Genomic DNA, 26,369 nt, shown 5'->3' on the forward strand with positions numbered 1-26,369 from the left:
TTAACTAAGCCCATCGCCTCACTATGTTCACCTCAAAGTCTCGAGAGAGCAGGAGGGAGTGAGCAGAGGTACATAGCGTAACATAGCATATCACAGGGGTGAGAGGAGCCTATTAGTGTGAGCCGCTGTAATAAGTGGAACTATAGCAGAGAAGTATAGGAAAGGAAATTAAAATGGAGGCAGAGTATGCCCTTATTGGCTCTTGATTTGGGGGTCAGCCTATATGTTGTCTTTCAGGGATTCAGATTCTGATACCAATTATTAGTAATCAAGGAGACCGATACCTGATACGTGGAACTGATACACACTTGCAGTGACACTTTTGCATGTAACGCAGTCTACCTTTCCCGGTGTTGCTTTGTGCAATACTCCCAGAGGCCTACTGCACTTTTAGGCATTTTCTTTGCTGCATCCATACAGCGAAAGAGAGAAAGGAAAGGGAGAGAGTATGGACTCAAGTTTTGATGTGATACAAAAACTTTGTTAAGTCATGAAGACGTGTACGGACTGTCCGCAGACTTAAGTTCCTACAAACTAAACAGAGTGATGGCTGACTCATATGAATGGGTCCACCGTGGGTTGAATGGACAAACGTTATATGAAACGTCTGTAATATCTGCTGCCTTTGGCTCAACACACAGCTCCACTCGCTAACCAGAGCAGCTTCAGCCTCTGTCTGTGGCTGTAGTGTTGTTGGCTATTTTTCGTGACATGTAACCAATCAGACAGTGCTGTGGGCTGGACACTGAGCGAGGCTACCGAGTGTTGACTACAAAAACAGAGGCGGGCGATGGCACCAGAGCCAAAGCAACGCATTTTTCAATCATTTAGTTTTATTGGCTTTCTGAATAATAAAAGCTGAATACCATGGCTGATAAATGGTTGATCATTATTTTTGATAATGCTTACGAACACAGGCTTAATGAGAAAATGAGTGCAATTCTGTATCTAATGCACAGGGAAGTATATAAAGGCTGTGAATATGTATAGCTGTGATAAACTACTTAATTGTTTCTAGGTTTGTGAATATACACTAATCTGTCTTTTGACTTCCTTCTCATAAGTGAACAATTCTGTACAATTTGCAGTTGAAGTTCCAATGTTATACAAGACTTTAATCTCCCTTTCCCTCTTGTAAACAAGAGCACTAAAATTCTATTTCATGCCCTTTGTTCAAGTAATCCACTGTGCCTGTGTACAATTAAAATTGCCGGATAATATAAAAAGAAACAATGGGTAGTTTTATTTTAGGGAAACTCCCCATAGTGTCCATTCCCAGAAGCTTCAGAGTAGAAGCAGATACTGCTAATTGACTAGCTGGCAAGCGGATTTAAAATAGCTCCAGATATATTGCTCTTCCCTCCAAAACCGGACCCAACAACATTGCATGACACTCACCGCAAGCCAGAACAAAACCATACAACAATGCGCAGATCAGAAACATGGCATGTGCTTTGTACAGTTCAAGGCAGTAAAATCTAAAGCATCAGAGGGAAGGATGGGGTTTTGTAATGGCTCGAGCTGTTGTGGAAAGAGAGCACGCGAGGACAGAATAGATGCAATCTCTTTTTGCTCCTTTGATTCGATACCTAAAGTCTCTTCTCTCAGCTACTGTGATTCTCTTATTCCTCTCCTTTTATCCCACTTTCCATCCTTCTCTCTGTTGGTATTCCAGAGAGAGAATAGAGGGGCCACACAGTGTTTTAGCTGCCACAGCTGCCACTCCGGCCATGCAAAGGGCTGGCGGCATGGGAAATACAGACAGACAGCAGAGTGACAGCAGAGCGAGTGCTGAAGGAAAGGGGACGACGTGCATAAAAAAAAGCGTAGGAACGGCAGGTCCTGAGACGGGCAGACCGACATGAGGAGAAAGAGAGGGGACAGTTGGAGAAATGGGCAAACAGGGAGCCTTCTCTCTTCAGCCCCTTCTGGTTTTTGGCCAGCAGCCAGCTCCTCCATCAACGGCACTCAGGGAAATGGAGAGGGAGGGAAGGAAAGGATGGCAGAGGAGAGTAGAGGAGAGGAGAGGTACGAATGAGTCTAGCGGGGAGAGATGGCGCGGTGGGGAGGTACAGGAAGAAGATGCAGCTTTAACGATTTGGAGAAGAGGAGAGGGAGGGTGGGAAACAGGACAGAGGGAAAGGAAGGGTGGCGATGGAGGAGGATTGGGAAAAAAAAAGAGGGGGGAGTGACAGATACTGTAGGTAGTTAAGACAGACGGGGCAGAGGACAGGAAGGACAAAGCAGAAAAGAGTAGGATGGTGTGAAAAAGGGAGACGGATGTAGGGAGAAAGAGGCTATGGTGAAACGGGAGCGGGGGGTGTGGAGATACATAATCGAGGAGATTGAGCAGCGGGAGGGAGAGAGGAGACAGGAGCTTGCAGAGAAGGCAGTAACCAGAGTCCTATTGATGTGTAATGAAACCCTGCATCGGGGGAGAGACAACCGGAAGGACAGACGGATGGAGGGAGACAGGGATGAGAAAGGAGAGGAAGAATGTGGCCGTGATGGAGCGGGAGAAGGGCGAGAGGGTGAGCAAGCGGAAGCCGGGACGCAGAAGGGCATAATGTCATTTGTTAAATAATGCAGACAGCGAGCGGGAGAAGCAGGAAGTGTGACGGACACAGAGATGGACGGCTGCCAACAGCAAGAGGTAAAGTGGCTCAGGGAGATGGCATGATTGCTGGCTATGGGCAGGGAGAAGGCTGGGTGGGTGGGGGAGATAGACTGCCACACACATACACACACACACACACACACATGCAGCTGACTGACAGACTGCCACACCCCCTTTGGAACAGATAGCCACTGCTGCCTCACAGTGACGGAGAGAAGAGGAGGAGAGAAGGAGAGGCTGGGCATGGATGGAGGTATGTGGGGAGGGGAAAGATGACTGGGGAGGAAGACAATTGCTGCTTTAAGGAGGTATTACTGTAACCTACTTCAGTTTGATGACACCTATTTCCCAAAATGGTGGATACTTATCTCTCACTATACTGAAGCAGCAAAGACATTGCCTCGATTTAGACCAGATCCTGTGTGCAGACTAACATTTTATTTTATTATTCTTTCAGACATAAATGATTAGCAGGTGAGTTGCTCAACAGAAAATTAACTATTACAATAACAAGTGTATTTTAAAATAAAAAAATGGCAAGAATCTTCTAGTAGAAGCTTTTCAAATGTGAAAATGTTCTGGTTTGATAGCAAAAATAAATATCTTCTGGTTTGGGGCTACTTTTTGACATTCTGTGGACCAAATGAATGATTGATTGACAATGAAAGTAATTGTTTGTTGCACCCAAGCAGCAACCTCCAAGGCTGACAATGAACCCAATGCGGAAGCGCCCAAAACTGCAGTACACTTGAATGGCCATTTGAGGCTGGCTCCAAAATAGAGCCAATCCCCATAGACGCTAATGTACGTTTACACAACTTTACAGCAGAAATAAACATATTTACAGCCTGGTAGAAAAAATGGTCTCTATAGCTAATGCCAACATTCATAACAACTCTACGGGGGATAAATCTTACTATAACTCACCGATTTACATTTTATTAGGTTTCATGGGTGTGGCTGTTTGAGTTAAAGGCTGTCTGCAAGGGGTCACCATAGTCTGTGAATGAGAGCCACCCCTTGCTCCTGCACACCTCCACCCTCTCATCCAAATATGGTCACTTCTGGCTCCACAAGATGGCGACCACCAAACAAATGCCGAACTTAAGGTTTCAAAACAGATGCCCACAAACAAATGGGTGACGTCATGGTTGATATGTCCATTATCTTATAGTCTGTGACTGCACCCCAAGTATTTTTCTATACAGTAGAAGAAAAAATGTTGCAGAAAAAAAACTCACTATTGAATTCCATCATAACTTCCCAGAGCCCAAAAGGCAATGCCTACATATAGCTTAGTGTCCAACAAAACAAATAAAGTGAACAAAGCCACAAAAACATCAAATCTCTGACAGAAAAAAACAATAAATCCTCACATTTTACAAGCTGAAACCAATAAATGTGTGCCATTCTTGCTTATGCATTTAAAACATTTATTAATGTGTTCTGCTGATGAAGTGATCCATTTACTGATTTAAATCATTTAGATATAACAGTTATCTCTTATCTTAAACTCCGTCTATGACATATTTATGGATCATGTACATGCCTGGTCTGGCTCTCCAAAATGGCTGATAGTTTCATAATAACGCCTGTATGAGACTGAAAACTGCGGCACATGTCTGGCCCCAACATAAGCCCAGACTCTCTAACCCACAGTCCTCTAAAACAGCAGGAGCTGCCCATTGAGGATGTAACGCACGCTGAGTGTGATCTTCCAAAATGGCTGACCATTTCACCACAACGTCTATGTGAGACGGGAAACTGTGCCGCTCGTACAACCTCCAAAGCCTCGCTAACCCACGGTGCTCTAAAACAGCAGGGCCCGTCTATTCAGCCGGGCTCCCTTTTGTGTCAGCGTGGGCTGCTGTCGTTACCCCCGGCACGACGGGCCGCCGACGCTTTCTAATGAGTCATTTTTATTCAGGCGATAAGGTCAGCTACCCGCGGCGGCTTAAAAGGCCCTGAGGAGCTCTGGAGTGGCAGCTATGAGATGCCAGACAGACACATGGAGATACACTAGCTACAGGGAGGGGAGGGGGCAGTCAGCACAGACAGGGAGAGAAGAAATGAAGGTGTGAAAAAATATATAATAAGGAAAAAAAATAGGGACGGTGGAAAAAACGCTAGGTATAAAAGATAAGCTACATTTCAAAAGAGACTTCCCTCCTGTCTGTCTGTCTGTCTGCCTGTCTCCCTTTCTGCTTAGCTGGATGACTGGCTGGCTTCTTTGGCTGGGCGTGAACTTTCAGAGCCTCTTTTTTCCTCCTATTTCCTTTCTTTCGGTGTCTGGGTTGTGTTAATGTCAGCTGAGAATAGCTTCTGAGGCACGTGTGAAGTTCAAAATCTCCGCTGTTGGCTGGCAGAGGGCTTTTTTGTGTTGGAGCACCAGTGTCAAACAAAGACATGGTGGCAGCTTGGTTCAAAACAAGCTGTTCATCCCCCTGTGCTCTCACTCTTCTTGTGTTGTTTCAGGTTTACACGGCCTAACAGCAAAGTCCCTTAACTGTTACTGTAGCGAGCTTCCACCTGGAATTGGCTTTCTGTCTAACTAAGCAACTTCAAGTTTTAATTCATGTCAGTGTTTCTATTAGTCCATGTATCTGAGTGTAAATGTCCAAGCTGGAAGAGATTAACAACACTTCCATACAGGGTTTTCTTTGTGTGTGGCATTGTGGAAGATCTCTTTAGAGTCCGTCTGTTTGATGCGTAAACAACATTTGAGAACTAGTGGGAATACTTTCAGTTCAAAGGTTCCTTTGAGGATGTGACACTGAACCAGCAAAGTGAAAGACTGCAGCTCACTGCCCGCTGACCCACAACAAAAGGAAAATGAGAGTCCTTGATCATCTGTTCTCACTGGATTCTCTCCACGTTAAGTCAAATTGGGCTCCGTCGTCAAAGTAAACATGCTTAGTCTCCACTTACAAACAGACTAATAAAACTGTCCCCTTCAATTAAAGGAATGAAGAGTGAGCCTGAGACGCTAATTTCGGCCAAGCCAGACAAAACTGGCAGCTCTGACATTTACTCCACAAAATGCTAGTGCAGCAGTTTCTCTGCTTTCATTTAGTCGAAACAAAGTGAAAGTTTTCAACACGTCAAATTGCTGCATTTCAAGATGTCCTTTAATTGTTGCAGGGCTGTTTACAGTACGCTGCAAGAGATGTTATTCATTTCATTCCATCTGAATTTCGTTCAGCTTATTAAAGACTTCCAAATTTGGGATGAGTGACAAATAGATACTTAACTGATCTCCACTGCGATGGTGACCTGTTTTGCTTTTCCTTATTTTCTGCCATCAATGTCAGATGTTCACATGAAACATGGCCAAAGTTTCAAATAATGAGGTAAACATATGTCCCTGTCAGCAAAAACATCAGGCTCCACACAATACCAACTTTTTTTTTTCTACTTTCACGACAATTTCCTAATATGGTTATCTACTCCAGGCACGCTACTGCATGTGTTAACCCTACAATACATAGCCAACACTGCTACATGTAGCTACATGCTAACCTCAGGAAAACATGTTACCTACTCGTAAAGATGTTAGCTGAGAAGCTTTGATTGCCGATATTTCATTGAGGAAAGTGCCGCTATAATGTTACTCTGTTAAACTCATTCCTTAGCCCCCAGTACACTGCTACATGTAGCTACATGCTACCCTCAGAGAAACATGTTACCTTGTTGTAAAGATTTTAGCTGAGAAGCTTTGATTGGTGATTTTTCATGAAGAAAATGCTGCCACAATGTTACTCTGTACACTCATTCCTCAGCCCCAAGTACACTGCTACATTTAGCTACATGCTAACGTCAAGGAAGCATCTTGGTTGCCGATGGTGGTCATTTCTCTACAATTTTCAGATCATATCTTAGCTGGAAAAAAGTCTGGCTGTGAAGATTTTGGTTTACCATAGCTTTACTGCTAATTTTGCATGGTAGAAAGTGCTGCTTTACTCTGTTACAGTCATTCCTGTTGCTGCAATGCAAAGATATGGAGGACCCAGAAATGCTGACCAATCAGAGCAGATTGGGCTTTTTAGGGAGGGGGTCTTAAAGAGACACGTGCTAAAATGGAGTGTTTCAGATGGAGGGTGAATACACGTGTTCCAGCACAGGCAGTATGAGGAAAGTAAAGTGTTTTTTGAACATTGCAGCATGTAAACCTGTTTTAGGAGAAACCGAAAATACAAGTATGAACCTGAAAATGAGCATAATAGGTCACTGTTAAGGACAAAATGGTAAATTAAACTTGCTCTTAGACCAGCATGCAATGGTACTGCACGTTCAAACATCTAGCTTTACTCTGAACTTGTAGGATGCAGCAGAATTTAACACTATAACTTCTGTTACACTCACAATTCAGTGATGTGAGCAAATCTGGTCAGTTCGCTCTATTTCCTGTTATAAGCATGTCGTATTTAATACACAAAATGACCAATTTACCAGTATCACACAGTGGTTAGGTGGACAGCTACAAATATATGCATCTAATATCCATATTAGGATCCATCCCAGTACAAATACATAAGTGGAAGGGTGGAATACACAGTGGTATGGTTCCTTTGCATTGAGGACATGGATATGATCTCACCATTGGAGTTTGGGGTTCCGTCACCATCCAGCTGCCGTTTCTGTGCACTCCTAAACTCCTTTAAAGAGAGATAAAGCACCTTTCGCATAACCCGCTCCTCTGACCACGGGATCCCATCACTGTCATCCTGTGGAAACAGAGAGAAGAAGGAAGAATGGGTCAGTAATAATAACAACAATTGTGTTTCTGCACTGGTGAGAAAGTACATTTTTGATACATAGCCAAAAAGCAGTTCTGAATTATCACATTATTTTATTGAAAATCTTAACTGGAAGACAAACAATGAACAGCTCATTAATATAGGCTGCCGGTCTGAAAGTCGGACAATTGTTTATAATGAGCATTTGCTTCTATTGTCAGACAACAGCACGCACATGAATATGTGACTTACAAGCCAGTTGTGTTGAAAGGTCCAAGACAAAACAAAACCTTACAAGCCAATGTCAGCACAGACTGTCCATTTCCACATGAGAATGCATGAAAAGTTATGACAAGTTTGGGATAGAGAAACAGACAACAAAGTTTTTGTATCTTTCCTTTCATATTGTTCCGGTTCTTGCTACATCGTGACATTAGCATGACACAACATTAGCATAACATAGCATTAGCTTGCAGCTAGACACTGGGCCGTGCATTTGCATCACAATACGCGAAGGACTGCATCTCCCCACAATGCCATGATAGGAGAGTGTTATGGTGATGAATAGGTAGGAAGCAAATGAAAAAAGCATCATGGGACTGCGAGTTCATGTGTTGCTAATCTCTCCCAGCGAGACTGAGACAGAAGACGTTATTGTCAGAGAGGTCGCCAGAAGTCACACACAAACTACACATCCTTTCCCCAGACATTTTCTCCAGTCAGTTTCAATCTGAGCAACAAACGCTTGACGGCAGAATGTGTAGCGCATCACAGCGAAATTTTATTCAAAACACTATATTGCTCATATTGAGAATTTGAACAGCTTAATGGAAAAATACTCCACGGCAACAAGCATTGTTAAACGGGTCTTTAGTGAGTGTCCAACAGCAACCATACTTCTCTCCCCCCTCTTGCCAACACTCTTTGCTCTGGCAGCTGTGTTTGATGTCGAACAACGCTAATGACTAAAGGAAATGAGATTAGGACATGAGCAACAACAAAGAGGTATTAATAAATAATGGAAGCTGGAAATAGCTTTTCTCTAGTCAAGCCATGGGGCGAGCAGACTTCAGCTGTGAGGTTTGAGAAAAGAAAACACTTTCTGTCTTTGTGCAAAAAAAAAGCTAATGTATGCTAATTATTTGAATTAAACACAACGGATCCTGTCGGCTCATCCCAGCGAGCACATTTCCTTCTGTCTGAGTCAAATGTAATGTAAGAAAACAGATGCTGAAAAGCAACGTGTGTGTGTGTGGGAGTGCGTTCTGATCACCCAGTTGACTCAGATCATTAGAGTCGGCCTGGCTGAGTGGCTGGCGGACATCATGGTGACGTCAGCGCGGGGTGTGTTAGAAATCTCCACCTCACACAAAAATAATTACTCCAAGATGTTTTATCACTGCTGTAATAACAAGATAACGGTCGCAGCATTCCATTAAGAACAACTGTGCTCTCAAAAAAACACTAAACAAAACCCAGAACTGAAGAATTTGGATGACTGTAGCCGGGGGTAACACAAGGCAGTCTGTGTTTCTGTCTGAGTGTTTGAAAGGGAGAAAGTTAATCTCATCCTAATATTATGCATCCTCCCACAGCAAGGGAATAAAATGCCACCGAAATGACTATCGCTCGTAAATGTCTTTCTTTCAGTGCTGCAGTCCCGGGTTTACTACACTCTGTTCAGGCTCATTGAAACACACAAGATATCAGAGATGTTATGATGGATAAATTATGCCTTCTGATAAGTGCAGACAACTCATGGCTAATTATAGTAGCATTACAACAGGGTGTGTGCAAATATGTCTGTGCGTTTACTTACTACAAAATTTCAGAGCCTTAAACCAAGATGACATTTCAGAACCATCACAATGCATACATGTTTATAGAAATATTAAGTCAGTTCAGTATGTTTGAGGTGTGAATTATAGTTGTTACAATTCCCTTACCAGTATAGGAGATGCTTCAGATTCTGCCTAAAATGCTGGATCAGGTATCGGCGAGTATGTGAGTCTACGCACCAATCCAATAACACATAATTTATTAATTAACTTTAAATCACACCTAGATAAAACAGCAGTTTTCCCAGAAATCAGTCCTTTGCAGCTCTAAAGCAGCAGCCTACAAAGCAAGCTGTGTTGTGCAGCCACTGGAAACTACTGTTTTAGAGCAGCAAATATTAATATGACTTTTCGTAAAAAGTGTAGAATTAGCCGCTAGCAAAATGTCAGCATTTTGGAAATGTTAAAGTTTTAAGTCCCGCCACTTGAGCCATGCCATACAACAATGATAGCGATCATTTCATATCCATAGAGGGTATACAGCTGTACATTTTTCTTAACGCAGTGATATGGCGCAGTATACTCTATGACTCTCTGCCTTGTCGCTCAACACTACTATATATAGTGTTTAATTCAATGGAGAGACAGAAATGGGTGTAACATAGTGCTTCTTAGTGGATTGCTTAAGCCACAGGTGGGTCACAAAAGACAAGACTGCAAGTAAAGAACAACTTAGTAATTGGTGATCCATCATCTCCATGCAACTGAAAACTTCCTGTAATCACAACAGAAACAATACGACCTCATTCACTCACTTGATTCATTTCACAACTCTTAATATTTTTTGACAATATTGACAACACGAAAGATTTCTGCTTGTTTACCGTGCTTTTTGTGTGTTTTTTTCTCTCTCTTCAGCAGATAAAAATAAGCTTTTGCAGAGTTTTGTTTTGATTTCCCAGGTCTGCTCAGGGGCCTTGGGGATGAGGCCTCAGCAGAGCTAAAGGGAGGCGGGGGGTGGGTGGGGGGGCAAGATTAAAAGCTGTGTGTCTGCACTGATGGAGCTNTGAGGCCTCAGCAGAGCTGAAGGGGGGCGGGGGGTGGGTGGGGGGGCAAGATTAAAAGCTGTGTGTCTGCACATGATGGAGCTGATGGGTGACAGCCACATCTCCCTGCATACAGTGCGCATGCTGGCATATGCACACCCACACACACACATGCAGGAACGTGGAGACCGCTCAGTGCACCGATGGTTTGCAGCCTCTGACAGAGGCTGATAGGGTGTGTTTTGTGTGTAACGTGCAGTCCCTCATTACACTGTCACACGTGAGCGCGCGTGTACACACACACACTAGCGAGGAAGGTTGTGCAAGTATTCAATTATGCCATTTTCTCCCGTAGTTAATGTCATCTAATCCATTCTGTGTGTGTGTGCACGTGCGTGCATGTGTGCAAAAGCCTGCCAGGTAAGCACCAATTACCTAGACAGCTCACTGGCACTCTTTCTCTCGCTGTGTGTGTCACAAGGCCACTGAGACACACACACACACACACACACACACACACACACACACACAGCACTGACAATATATCTCAGGGTTACACTCTGACATACACAGCTTCTATGTTATCCATAGCTATACCTGACACACACAAACACAAGACACAGCTGTACTGAGAATGAAAAAATCTTCCCTCCAAAAATTTGACCTTAAAGTTCATCTGCATTTCTTTTTCTCTCAGTTTCTCTCTGGTTTCCTCACAGTTGTTGGCAGTAAGCCACAGATATTTCCTGCGCTGTGTACACATAGCAACAAGGTCTGAAAAAAAAGGGGGGAAAAAATGCTGACTGACTTTTCATCAGCTGGGGAGAAAAAGAGTGTTGGAGCCCGGCTCTGTTACAGCTGCTGTACCCTGAACGCTCACCAACACTTCTTCATAACTTCAGATCATTGGTTAAATGGGTTTTCGCAACCTTTGCTCAACTGAAGGTTAACTATTTGTCTGACCTTAGAAGGAGTGTGCCATCTGTTTTCGGGCAAGGTGTCTGACTGCTTTCACTGGATTCTCAGTCACAAAAACCAGCTTCAGCTTCCGCCTCTGTCTATGTGTGTGTGTGTGTGTGTGTGTGTGTGTGTGTGTGTGTGTGTGCGCTTTTCAGGTGTAAAATCAAGAAGTGATGGACAAGAATAAAAAAAAACCCTCTGCAGACATTCACACTGCCTGCCAGAGGGTAAGTGTAGCATGACAGAGGAGGGGAAACATCTACTCAAATAAGCAATAAGACCAAATTGTGTTGCATCTCAGTTTCTCAGTCACACTTTGCAGTCTGGTGTGTGTGTGTGTGTGTGTGCGTGTGTCTGTTTGTGTCTGTTTCTGAGGTATTGCCAGAGCTCTTTAGAGACAGCTCTTACACGGAGCAATGCCAGCCGAGCTCTACCTGGCACTGACACACACATCTACACCCCGACCAGCTCCCATCAGGCTAGTGGAATCCCACTAATGAGCGCAGGGACCTTTTCTGTGCACATGCGAGTGTGTGTGTGTGTGTGTGTGTGTGTGTGTGTGTGTGTGTGTGTGTGTGTGTGACCAAGTGATGAATCAGGACCGCTGTGTGCCTACTGTCACCCGGCAACCCCACCCCCAATTCTGATATGGAATATGCAGGTAATCCGACCTGCAAAAAACCACACAAATATGCAGACGGACACCTTTTAGGCATCCATAGGGATACTGTGCTTGACACGTATTCCTTCTCCTCTCTCGCTCCGTCTCTCTCTCTCTCTGTCACACACATGTGCTGCGATTAATCAGACAGTGCTTGGAAGTATACCAATGTAGTACCTTTCCCGCTGGGCTTCTTTAAACATTTTTCCCTATAAAAACGTCTCTGTAATATGGAAACGAAGGGGAGAAAATATCACTGAACATACACCTGAGAAGCAGTTTCTTATTCTTGTAACATTTAAATTATGTTCCTGAAACTAGTTTAGCTTTTATGCTTTAGAATATGTCATCCCCGGCTAGAGTTTGTTTTTTTCTTAGATTCTTAACTAGCAATTGTTGTTGTAAGATTGTGCAACCCGCTCTCAACGAAAAAAACGGCCATCTAGGTTGACTGTGCAAGCTGCTTATAGCAACCCAGTCCTAACTTTAATGTAAGATGGCACCCTCTAGTGGCCACAGTAATTACTATGGGGGCAAGGTCCATGTAATGGATGGGTCAAACAAGCACAGGACTTTCACCCAGAAGCATTGACTTCTTTTAATAATAGCCTAGTATGCTAGTATATGTATCATGCTACCCTAGTGACATATGTCATGTGACTTACATCACCTTATGTTAGTAACAAAATTACTTATTTAAGGCTTTTTTCTATGACTAACCACCTACTTTTGTAGCCTTAACCTTACAACGAAATCTTAAAATTTAATCTTTTGATAACATTTAGAAAGTGTTTAAAACTGTGACTGTTAGGATGGTAATGTATGTTTTAGGGCTGGGCAATATATCAATATTACACCGATATCTTGATATGAAACCAGACATCATCTTAGATTTTGTCTAAGATAACACTGTAAGTGTTGTCTTTTCCCCGATTTTAAAGGCTGCATTACAGTAAAGTGATGTAATGCAATGTAACCAGACTGTTCTAGCTGTTCTATTAACTGCCTTTAACCACTTGGTCATAAATTCCACATACCTGATTATTAATTATCAAAAATCACATTGGGCAAATGTTTAATAGAAGCACCAATAGTCAACCCTACAATACTGTCTCAATATCTTTAGAGGTAATTGGTCAAAAACACTGTGATATTTGATGTTCTCCTCACCGCCCAGTCCTAATGTGTTGTTTTCGAAGTCGGTAGAAATCGATATATTCTGTCGTTTAGGTATGAGAGTGCGTTGGATCATATTTAAAATATGCACATTTAAATTCAGAGCAAGAAAACAAAAACCCTGAAAACATCTGAGCTAGTCAGAGTTTTGCCAACAACAGAACAATCACGACCAACACAAGTGAATACTCTGAATTTTTTAAAACCGTTCCAGGAGCAGAGCAAATGTTAAAAAGCTTGCAGCGACGTGCCAATGCTAAAAAAGCCAAGAGTCTGAGCAGGATTAATCTATCATCACTGCATCTGTATCTGTTCATCTAACTGGATGAAAAGTGCAGCGGGTTCCACTTCATAACCCCAGCCTTGCTCAACAATCCTCTCCCCACAGCAGACAAATCCAATAACTCTGATAGTTGATGAGGAAACAAGTGGATTGCATTGGCTGTGTGTATCAGTGGATGCGGGAAAAAAAGAGCCTGGGTGCCGTATTAGATACAAGCGAAGGAGGAGGAAAGAGAGAGAGACAGAGGGAAGGAGGATGAAGAAGAGTACAGTGTGTCCATTTTAAACTTTGAAAGGATAAACTCTCCACCATCATCAAAATCAGATCTGGTTATCCTGTTATAGAGTCTGGACTGATATAGATGAGGAAATACAAATTTCCTTGGAGACCAGCTTTAACTGCCAAACTATAATATTCCCGGGAGTCCTTTTCTGTCCTTCACAAGTATGCTTTACAGATTAGAAGATTGTGCCTGTGCCAAAAATTCAGCAGTACTTCACCAGCATTTTGAAAAATACTTAAAATATGAGTTTTTGATGAGATTGCTTGTTACACCATTCACTGCACAACACCCACTGTGCCTTTAAGAACATCACAGAGCCTCTGTGTTGTGTTGTGCTCTGGCTCGGTGTGTGTAAGTGTGACAGAAAGCCACACTAACGTCAGCTCTGCAGCTTAGACGTGCGGGTGCATACTGTACAGAGGAGACGGAAACCACAGATTTAAAAGGTGATAAAATCAGTTTTCTCACATTTGTTCGTAAGACTTCCAGTTTTTATTCGACAATCCACTGTCCCATATATACATTTTCATGTAGACACCAATGTAACAAAGCTACAGCCAGTCAAAATGTTGAGATGCATCCAACACCACTTCTGTATAAACAAAGTTACTCATTTTCTTTCGTGAGTTAAAAAAAAAAACCTTCAAGTTTACACATGTAAACATTCACACACTTGGGAATCTGCATACACGTACATTTCTCTGTGTGTGTACGCGCGTTCTCACTAGCTGTTCCAAAAATAGCGCTTTGCTGCTGCAGACTGTGCGAATGTCATGGCAGAGGAATGTGGCCACGCGCCAGCTGCGATCTGCTCTACAAAACCTGCCCAAAATCTGTTATTCCAACACACATTTCCCTTCAGGAGGAGGGATGGAGAGATGGATGGATGGATCAATGGAGGAGAAATGTTATCTTAACAAAGCTTGGGTTATTGTATCCAGTAGTCGGGACAGTCTTTACCTCACTACTACCCTCTTTCTTCCTTTCCCCACATCTTGATCTTCCTTACTTCTCCACCAACACATGGGCCCCAGATGACTGGCTGCAAGGAGGATATCACTGCTTTCGGTTCACGAGTGGTGCAGATGATAACGATAACAATCCCTAAATACATCACTGTAACCTTTCCTAGGGTCATGACCAAACCATTTGTGGATTTGAAACATGTAAGGCATCTTGATTATGAGCCTATGGAGAAACAAAACAACTGCAAACTATTAGAGTGAGCCTAGACAATGCAGCAAGAGGTCCAAATTATGTCTCCACAATAATGGAGAGCGCTCAAAGCAATCCTGTGAGTGAAAGATGCAAATAAAAACATCTAAGGAGTATTTTTGAGAAGAAGTGACTCATTAGAAATTAAATCCAGGTATTTTTAAACCCGCTTTCAGGTTTCAATGTAAATGATGGCTTCTGTTTCCCCAAAAAGCTCCCTGGAACTAACAAAACATGACAAGCAATTCTAACATGAGCACGATCTGCAAACAACTGAGGCAGTGGCTAAAACCGGGCAGGACTTCCTCAACTATGAAGCACGTGTTTGCTCACGAAACTCACATTCCAATTTTAACTACATCCTGGTTTCCGTGTCCCTCATGGCTTCAAGTAGACCGGATGCTTAGCTCAGCTCGGCGCTCAGAGAATGGGCCAATGGAACTAGGTTTGTGGGGTTGCCGGGGACAAGAGGCCCTATATAATCGCCTCATTACACTGCAAGCTCACTGCATCGGAATGTATGTGTGTGTGTGTGTGTGTGTGTGTGTGTGTGTGTGTGCAGCCATAGGGCCTTCCCTTTAACTGCAGGGCTATCCCAGCACAAAGTTTAGAGTAGAGGGATCCAGAACACTTCCATCTGAAGGAGAGAAGCGATGAGAGGAACGCTACAAGGGCTGAAGAGCTGCAATAAAGACTTAAGGCCCAGACAGTGACATCAAAGAAGTAGTGGCAACAAAGACCAACTGTTGAGTCGCCTCATGTTGCTTGTGTCTTCGCCAAAAAGTTTCATTTGAACTCACTGCAAAGGCTGCAGACAACAGCCAACTAGCAAGTACGTTCTGCGCCTCCATGAGAGGAAATGACTCTCAATACCAGCAGGCGGTGGTTGTTTGTATTTATCACTTAAAAAGGGAGACCAGAAGACCAACAGGATGGATTCAAGATGCTAGTTAGCCAGTTAGCACATTAACAACACAACCCCATGTTGAAAGAACAAAGAATATTTACGTGCGGCAGCGAACAATAAAGACAAACAATTACACTAGTCATTTGTTTACTTTCCTCACTTATGTCTCTCTTCTTGTGCATTGATTCAACATGCTCATGAAAAATCCACTGACTAGTGTAAACAGTACTGGACACACTGGAAAAACTGGGGTGATGACACTCAGTGACGGCCCAACATTGACCAACAGCAAACAGTCGGCCTGGTGTGTCAGTGCCCTTTACGCCCTAGACTTTATGCACCTTTTTGTACTTTGTTTCGTCTTAGTTATAAGGCATCTCTTCTTCTGCTGTTTCAGACATTGTGATGAATCAAAGATAATTGTCTTGCAATATATCAAGTATCACAGAATCGCTGTATCGTGATATTATCGTTAACACGGGCAATGTATTGTGTTAGCATAGTGAGTTACTCTGTGATTCCGACCCTTAATCCAGACAGATGCTCTCTCAAAAGAGTTATTTTTAAATCCTCAACATGCAAGAAATTGGATGTGTGACCACATTCTCTCGCTACCTTTTCTCCCTGTACCTACATATGCAGCAGATAAAGGTTTCTCCCTGAGAACACAATGCCTTCTGTCTGCAGCCTGGCCGCGACGGGCTCTCCTGCTGAGCTCAGTGTCACAGATGCACACACACACACACACAAACCTCCCGCGTCTCCACTGTCAATCATATCAGCTGTCTGCATTTGCACACTCACGCACACAAGCACGCACAGTCTGAATCTATCTGAGCATACATAAGTGACAGACTGCCAGCGCCATTCAGCCCTGTCGAGCATAAAACGCTATCAGGCTGGTAAAAAAAAAGTAGAGCAGAGAGAGAGGGGATGGAGTGAGGGAGTGAGCTTTTAAATACAGACTGTGACTGGGTTTATTTTGACTGAAAGAAATAAATGTCACAGTGCTTTGAGGATCCAGTGTGTGTGTGTGTGTGTGTGTGTGTGTGTGTGTGCGCGCGCATTTGAGCAGAAGAGGCTCAACTGGCAGCACAATAAAGGGGTTTAAACTGACTGGGATGCCCACCCACACTGGCTATGTGACCAACTGACCCCTGTTCTGACCCTTAACCCTAAACACACACAAACGGCACCAAACACAAACCTTCACCAGTATTAATAAGCCTCCAACTTATGACGCTGTATTCCATGTATCTATTTTATTTATCTTCAAGGTTTAAACTTAGAAAAATGAACAAACCAGCTGCCTGACCTTTCTACTTCCGCATTAAAGCAGCATACTTGTGTCCAAAAAGGCAAATGTTTGACTGAAAACATCCCCAAAATGTAACCAATTGATGATTTGGGCCATCTGTTCTGTTAGAGTAGACGGACACAAACTAGAAAACACAGTAAGAATGCTCATCTACACAAGTAGTTAGTTTAGCGCATTCCTGGAGCACTGACAGTTGCAGCAGTATTGACAGATTATCTAACAGTACGTGAAAGGAGTTTCTTTGGGTTTGTTTCCAGCCTCGGTGCATACACGGCTCACAGCACCAGAGGAGCATTACTGTAAAGAGCCGAGGCTCAGAGCAACTGTTTCCTGTTCATTTGGTGCCACAAAGCTGAGAAAGGATGGTGGAATTGTTGTTGTGGGAATTTTAAGTGCCTCTCATAAAGTGAAATGTTAAAGTAACGGCGTGATATCAGCTTTGCAGCCGTGTCTCTGTCAGTTTCACAGCCTTGTTGCCATGGTTTTTAGGGCTCAGTTGAGGAAAATTCTTCATATTCTTAAGTTACATTTGGCAGGTTTGAGATGCTGACTGTTGAGAAGAAGAAAAAATATCAAGCAGAGGACTGGGCTGTGTCTGGTCTTACAATAGAGCAAAGTATAGGTCTTGTGGTAGAAATGCGTGTTAAATATATAGTATAAAGAAACCCCTGTGTGAATGTGTGTGTGTGTGTGCTCTCTCTCTGATTTGACAGGTTGCATAACAAATGGCTCCCATTCAGTAGTAACAGCCTCATTCAACACACTTACCCTCCAACTCTGTCACAATATCACTTTCACTTTGGCTACTTGCCGTCGACCGGAGGTTTGACTCAATCCCCTGCACTGCGGGCACATGCACACAAACACAAGCTCGCTCACTGCCGTCACGTGGACAGCTCTGATCGACGGCGCTCCCCAACATGCTGTCATTCATCATGGTAGCAGCAGAAATGGCTCCTACGCCTCCCTGCTATTCCCTCGGGAGCCTTGGAAGACCCTGCTGCTGATCCCTCTTAACAGAGCTGCATTTCTAACCTTCTCTCCTCCACACGGCAGCTGTGCTGATCTGCACATAGAAATGTGAGGTACGACTTCTAACATCAGCAGCAATAGTTTATTTCTTTACATCTTATACAGCCGAAGGAATGTGCTCTTCATTGTCAGCCGGGCTGTATGACACTGAGCACTGTGTGTCCCTGGAGATTATGAAAATCCTTCCGCATTATAAACGTCCTGTCAGGACATTTATTTACTTGGATTGATGCCAAATCCTAATCCTACTTGTTCAAATGTATTAACAGCTGTGTAAAGGTGTGCTGAGACCAGCGCAAAGCGAACTGCATGCTACGATAACTTACAAAGTCAATGCAAAGACACAAATACTTGCAAGTAAATGTCCACCAAGTTTAAGTGTTTCGACTTGAGCGGAAAAAAAATCAGTGACATTTGTCATGAAAGCCTCTCAGCCTCTCCCGATGTCACCAGGAATCAGAAATTGAGGACAATCTTATTGTTGACATGTATGTGCGACAATAAGAGTTCTACAAATCAACATCACGGGGCTACATGGTAACTTTTGAAAATAAGTGTTTGTTACTTGTGTGAGCCATTTTGTTGAGTTGCCTCTTAGCAAAATACTCGCAGTAATTTACAGCAAGTTGGGCTTTTATTGTGAAAGGTAAAAGAGGGAAGGGGTGAGGAGTAGCCTAATGCGCTGCTGTGAACAATGTAAAAACATACAGAGTGCTGCCTTCATGTACAGCTGATTCCAGCTATCAGTTATACTGTACCATGAACCAAGTAAGCACGAACGTTAGCTGCCCTCCCCAGTTAGCAATATTATTAAGGGCAAGTTGCAAAATACTGACGCTGCCAAATTTGTGCGACAAACACAAGGCCAACATGTACTTTGCATTTAGTCTGAACAAACTTAAACAGTCAAAATATGGACATTTAATTAGCTTTTTTTGTTACACATGTATATATAGATGATGGAAAATTAAAATATTATCCACCAAATTGCCTTTTCTTGCTTTATGAGCAAAGTCACATTTCTGATGCTGGGCCTCTAATTCAGTGAGATTGAGATAAACAAAAATAAATCATTTTTTCACACACTGAAGGTGCCCTTTGATTCTTGCAGTGGGCTTTAGGTGCATCCAGTGCACTGTAAAGTCATGAAAGTAACTAAAATAATAGGCATGTGGAGCAGCATGTCAACTTTTGACTCAAGTGAAAACACAAAAATTGAACTCCTTTAGTTTATTGCATATGACAGCAGTAATATATTACCATGAACTAAGCTATAGCTTTTCCGGCTGCCAGTCTGCCAGGTTTGGCCTCACTTGACACATTCTCTTGTTGTGTGTGTTGGACAGCTTAAGTGTGTTGGTCCTATCACATGTCTGGATCTTAAGACTAATGGACTAGACATACTGTGCTGAAACTTACTGCAGTGTGGTGTGTGTGCATACATCCACCCACGATATGTTTCAAAGCATATGCAAAGCTGTGTTACAGCAGACATATCGTGCCATAGAGCTGAAGCCCTTCCACTCCCACAAAGGAGGGGACAGGAAGGCAGAAACAGGAAACAGAGTAACCTCATTAGCCTCATGCCTTGTATGACAGGAACAGCCTGCAGGCTAGCAGGCTTATACGAACATACACAGAACCACCAGCCTCTGGTCAGTGTATGCAGCATCTGTCTGCTACTAGTGGAAGATGCCATTTGTATGGGAGCAAGCTGGTGCGAGGGCAACGCCTGAGGGGGACCTGTAGAAAGTCCCCCTGTTAGCCTTGGATAGTTGGACTCATCAGACAGACTGTAGGATTACATCTGGAATCCAGTTAGGTGAGGCTGTAAACAATCAGACAGGAAGAAGCATACGAGCACCATCTCACACACACACGTGCACACAGACATACTTACACAACAACAACTCATAGCCTGAGGCTTTAAACTCATTTACCCTTGCAGAACTTTGCACGAGCACAGACAAGCTGCTTTACTAGAAAGACTCATTAATTCCCCTCTCCACAACCAGGACATAAAAAGATATTGAGCGTGTGAAAAAGGCTGCCGCTTGCCCACACAAGTGAAGAGACCGTGTATTGCGAGACGCGAGAAGTCAGATTACGCAAATGAGTACATTTGTGGAAAAAAGAAGCTCCTGCTCTCCGTGGAGATGCCTAAAATGTTGTCACTAAGTATTTGAAACCCGCTCGCATCTCTGCGGAGATTTAACAAACGCAGAGGGAGAGGACAAACAGATGGCCTCTGCACCTCCCTATCTCATCTCTCGAGCCCTCCTCGCATCGCTTGTGATCAAAAGAAGTTCAGTCTCAGTACAATCATTTTTAGGTACACTGAACGGCAGTGTCTGTTGATGTGAGGGCGACTGAGTCCGATAAGCACCCGTGTGTGCGTGCTGCAGCAGTGCTCTGGTAGTCGCCATGGCCAGGCCTGTGAATCAAGTTTTTGTAGCCGCAAAATGACCTCTTTCTTCACACCCCCAACTCTCTCCCTCTCTCTCTCTCTCACGCACACACACTTTCCTTCACACACCATTTTCCCCAATCTGAGCTACCACTGTGCATTGTGCCTGCATTGTAACAGTTCACAAAAGCAGCCATGTGGGTAATATAAGCAACAGTCCTGGGAACCAGGCATGGAAATTCAAGTAATAACCCTAAAAAGAAACCACAGGTGACAGCCAACTTATGACTGCCAAAGTAGGCTTTTTGTTACTTGTTCACTTTTGTCAGACAAATATTGGTTTTTATTTCCCTGTAATTCTTTATTGGTGCCAATGTTTTTGTGGTTTCGACAGTTGTTGCAAGGACCTTAGGCTATCAGTTAAAAGCGCTGTGTATTGGCAAGAATCTGGCAATACAAAATGTGTCATGATATAAATGGTTAAGATTTAATATATTGGCATATATAGCCATACTGTAAGGCGATATATTGCAGCATTTTCTGATCTAATTTGAGGAGCTACCAGTGCAGAAGACTTAAACAGCTGAAGACAGATTAAAACACCAGCCAGAGCACAAAATGAACCACTGCCACAGATCTTTACATGTACATTATTAATAAAAAACAACAGTGTTTTTGAGAATCGATACTGTATCACAAAACACAACATCACTGGGTGTTGGCCTAACCTCAGTGCTACATCCTCATCTGCCCAGTCTGGACCACAGACATCATGTGTTAATGAAATGTTAGGTGTGTTAACATTGGTTCCTCTGCAACCCTCTGAGTAATGTTTACCTTAAAATCCCAATTGCAAAGACATTAAGCTCCCAAAAGCTACTGCTCCGCCCTTCAACGTTTCTTGATAAACCTGGTTTCACATTCAGCAGAAAACAGCAGGTGTGAGGCAATAGCAGTAACAGAGTACTACCACTAGGGCTACACAATTGTACACAATTACACAATCATGTACACAATCATTTATTGCTTTTAGGGACAAAGTATTTTTATTGCACTAACATTTAAATCAACAGAGCACTGCTTTTACTTCTTTGTTGTGCAGCATTCCTGCTAATGTTCAAATCTTTGCCTCAAGACTTAAAACAAGGTTCTTCTTCCCCTGAATTCACTGCATCTCCTATGTATTATTTTTACAGGGGTCACCGTACCGTGACGCGCTGTGCAGCAGCACTATTATAGATGTCTGAGTTGATGCTGGACAAGGACAGGGATTCAGTGAGGTAACCTTAGCGTTGTTATTCTTCTAGGCCTTCATGCATTCATCCGCAGCTAGTGATGTATTTTCAGATGGTTTAACACGTTAATTGTTCTGCAGATGATGACAGTTAATAAACGGATGATTTTCGTTAAGCCTGTCTGCAGAAGCAATAATGAGGAAAGTTTTTCACAGGCTGACGCTGCAGGGTGCACGTGTACCAAACAGCTCCTCCAAAGTGGAGGCTGCTGATAGTTTAGTAAGAGCTTGACAGAGTTTTCTATGAGCAGAGCACGCATTTTAAACGTCAGCATCACAGTCAATTATGTTTATTTAATTGTGAAAATGATCGTGGTTAAAATTCCACTAATTGTGCAGCCCTAGTTACCACAGCTCTCTGTTACAACAGATACAATAATACAGAAGGAAACTGTGGTTTTAGACAAACACACAAGAACATGAGAAACTCATTCTGAGGAAAAGGTGTAATAAGCCGCTGACTGAGAAATGGTGAGGAGGAACTGGAAAGCCTGCCTTTCTGTTAGCCCATAATGCACCGCTATAGCACTGTGTCCGACACTAGCTCCTTCTCTTACGCATTCATGAAGCCATGCCCTGTTCAGTGTTGTTCAACTGAGATGGATGACTACCTTCGAATGCCCTGGATCTACGCATTCTCACAGCTCCATATACGCTTGCACACACACAGTGACATTTAATATTTAAATCCACTTTGAATAGAAGCAGAGCAGAAAAAAAAGCAGAGTAAACAGGAAAATAAACAGTGTCATGAAAGGAGAGGAGAGGAGAAGAGAGGAGACGCACACAGTGGCTCCTGTGTGGCCACTCTGGGCCTGGTGCCGGTTGGCAGCGCTTGGCATCACCCCCTCTGCAGCTGGTGGCAATATTAACCCGCCTGTTGGCAGACGGCTGGAGGGGGCACGCGGGCAACAACTAGCCAGGCTGGAGGTGGGGCAGCACTCTGTATGTGTGTGTGTGTGTGTGTGTGTGTGTGTGTGTGTGTGTGTGTGTGTGTGTGTGTCTGTCTGTCCTGAGATGCCCTCTGTTGGCCCTGATGTGTGTGCACACTTGTGAGTAAGTCACTTGAGGGTAAGTCTGACTTTGTGTATGCAACTGTGCTCACATGCCCTGAGTGTGTGCGTGTGTGCGCCTGTGTGTGTGTGTCTACATGCAGCTGCTTGTAGTGGTAGATGGCGTGAGGATCCAGACCATAAACAAACCAGACTGAGCCGAGATGAGAACATGACAAAATATTGGCCGGCGCTCCTGAATCCCATTTCAAAACAAAACCCAGGCCTGTGGATAACCTTGGAAAGGCACATTATCAACTCCTAAAAGTTCAGGCTCTCAGACTCTACCCTCCGCTCCAGATTAACACACGGTTTTGCACAATTGAACGACAGCTTTGTTGGACTGAAGGCTGTGTATTGTTTTGCATCTGACAGGAATGTGCAAATAACTCTGTTTCATTGTAGATACAACTTCACAATGGTGTGCTTTAAAAAAATCATTGTCGTTAAGGGACTGTTCCTCATTTATGAGGGAGGAAGAGGTGGTGCTGAGTGGGGGAGGCACATCAGTTTTTTTAAAGCACTGGGGAGGGACTTGTGTTTTTTATTTTGGCTTAGCAGAGGGCCATACAACTTTACATGGTTGTATTTTTTATTTATTTTGACCCGCAAAACCCACCAGCAGGTTTGAAAAGACACCTAAGCTTAAAATTGTGATATTTCATCATGTGTGCACTGTGATGTGTGTGTGTGCGTGCTTGCGATGTGTAGGCTTATTCAATTTTGTTGGTTTTGTGTGGTAGGACCAATGATGTTGCTGTCTTGCACACATATTCTGCTGAAGTGCACACACTTCTTGTTAAACGATGAGGCAATTTGTAAGGAGGACTTGAGAAATCATCAGTTTATTTTGGTGATAACTCTCACTCCTGTGCTGTTTGCTCAATGTATTGGCTCCAATACCTACATCTGGTGTCAATATCTTACTATATAATGACGTCTGTGGGTGTGTCTGTCTGTGTGTCTGTTCCACGTTTTTCTCCTCACTGACTTGGTCAATCCATGTGAAATTTGGCACAGTGGTAGAGGGTCATGGGAGGATGCGAATGAAGCAATATTACATCAATTGGCCAAAGGGGGGCGCTATAGCAACCGATTGAAATTGCAAAGTTTGAATGGGCATATCTCATGCCCCGTATGTCGTAGAGACATGAAACTTTGCACAGAGATGCCTCTCCTCATGAGGAACACATTTGCTTCAAGAACCCATAACTTCCGGTTATATAGATTTTCCGCCATTTTGAATTTTTTGAAAAACACTTAAAATCGTAACAAGTTTGACCGATCTGCATGAAACTCGGTGAACATAATCTAGGCATCAATATCTAAAGTTCACTCTTGGCAAAAGTTGGAACACTTACTAAAACTGAGCTTCTATAAGGCAATGACTATTGCGGAGGTCGTGGCTCATCACTAAAGGTGCATAACATCTCAAGGGTTTCACCGATCACCACGCAACTTTGTAGGCATATGACCACACATAATCTGTGGGGACCCCTCCTTTATTAACTGCCACATCGATTTTTCCTAAACTTGGTAGATATGTAGAACAGGACGCCTCAAGGTGACTGGAGAAATTTAACTCTAATTGGCAACTGGGTGGCGCTATAACAACAGAAAAATGCTTAAAATAGTACAGTCCCTAACAAGATCCCTCCTGGGTCACTCAACAGTTTCTATCTTTGGTAGCTCTAGTAGTTGTGAAAAAAAAATGGTAGAAAGTGAAATTAAATTCGGTAGGTTAACATGACTCCTTGGGAAAATGTCCAGATACTGATAACATCTTTTTGCCTGCCATCCCACATCAGTGATACAATTAATGTAATGCAACCAAAAAAAAAACAATCTCTATGCCAAGACTGCTGTGCAAAGCAAAGAGACCCATTTTCCACCAGTGTGACTGCGGCTGATGACAGCAACAACAGAGTACCTTGTACAGACCATGTAAGGTCAAGTCTCTCTCTGGCTGACAATCTCACTAACAAGCACGTCACAACACAGCACTCCCGCTACACTGTACACACACACACGTATACACATAGATACACAAGACTGTCTCTGAAGGACTTAAAAGCTCACACTATACAAGTGCTTGTCTGGATCATTACTGGCAGACTGTGTACTGTTATGTACACATACACACATAGTTAGGGCCAAGAGGTGCATATCCATCCCTTCTCCTAGCAGCTGCTTCTGACGAGCAAGTCGGCGCTATCCGTGCGTGTTTGTGCACGTCCAAGTGTGTGTGTGCGCGTGTACAGTCATGGGTTGCTAATTAAATGCCTTCCAATGTGGCTTACATATGAATCAAAGAAACTGTGTGAGTATAAAAAAAAGCAGGAGCCAGGGAACGGTTCCTCCTACACGTCATCCTTTTCAACTGCAGCAAACAAGAATATATCTGTAACCTGCCTTCAAAATGCACCTCATCCACCAAGAGAGCTGAAACCAGGGAAATAAACTTAATTCAGAATACATGTCAAGTAATTTTTGAAAAGAATGGGTACACAGCCACTGAAATATTTCTGATGAACATACCATACAATATTTCATGTAACTTGCCAGACAAATGAGACTATTCCAACAAAGCAATAATTAGGCAACATGACTATTATTTCATAGACAACACAATTATTTCGCAGTCTCCCATTGCTTAACCGGGGGAAAATGAATCAAATTGTTATGAACAAGCCACAAATATCACTTGGGTGACAAGTTAATTACCCAATTTAACAAAGCAAATAATTACCCTCTGGCTCCGGGTCTAGTGAACTATTTTCCTTATGGAAATGAGACTGCATGTGCACACAGAGGCTTGCGTTGCAGGGTGGGGGAGCTGACGTCAGCAGAGTTGCTCTGAAAAGAGCTATGTGGGAGCTCTGGGGTGGGTCAATAGTTAGGGCCTGTTATTACTTTGTTGCCTCTCCTGGTCATTGAGGTAATTCAATATCAAAGAGACGAGAGGAGAGGGAGGGTGTGTGAGTGTAGTAAAGCTCTTTTGTTTCATCTGGCTCACACTTTGAGAAATGTGAGGTACATAGAGTGTTCTCACCCTGCCTTAAACCTCCCTGTGTGTACATGCCATTAATCTTGATTGTTCACATAAACACATACCAAAAAATCAACGCTTATAATCCCAAACCTACATATGCTGGCATTAATTGAGAACAACAGGGGTCACAGTAAACATATGTCAGACATGACACTTCTGCAGAGCTAAGGGGGGGTTTCTTCTGGATGCACATGACCGTGTGTTTTGTCCAACAAAATGGCTGCTTTGTGGCCTCCACAATCCCTGTTACATACCAATGAGTTTTTCTTGGGGAACTGGCAACAAAGACCAACTTATGCCTTCTGAGTTATAAGCCTTATGGAAAAGGCAGCTGTGGCTGGTGTGCAAAATCTCAAATGAGTGGCAATTTTCAGCGAGTGGGCTAAAGTGGACCAGAGCCAAAAATAATCTCATGAACTTCAATGATGCCAAAATTACCAATCACAGCCAATAAAGTTAAATGAAACTGCAAACTGCAATGAATCTCTAATATGAGCAGTGAGATGTGGCAATCATGCACACAGTCACATCTATACACACACACACACACAC

The 26,369-nt window shown here is 43.2% G+C and overlaps 1 protein-coding gene across 2 annotated transcripts in view; it reads right to left on the minus strand.

Moving 5' to 3' along the window:
• The window catches only part of jarid2b (jumonji, AT rich interactive domain 2b), a 126,996-nt gene that overhangs the window by 60,078 nt on the left and 40,549 nt on the right, over positions 1 to 26,369 (minus strand). For both annotated transcript variants that reach the window (XM_050033841.1, XM_050033840.1), the window contains exon 2: positions 7,215 to 7,341. In XM_050033841.1, coding sequence (XP_049889798.1) covers positions 7,215 to 7,341 — 127 coding nt within the window. The remainder of the gene's footprint in view (positions 1 to 7,214; positions 7,342 to 26,369) is intronic.

Source organism: Epinephelus moara, chromosome 22, assembly GCF_006386435.1.
Source record: "Epinephelus moara isolate mb chromosome 22, YSFRI_EMoa_1.0, whole genome shotgun sequence".
NCBI classification, from domain to species: domain Eukaryota; kingdom Metazoa; phylum Chordata; class Actinopteri; order Perciformes; family Serranidae; genus Epinephelus; species Epinephelus moara.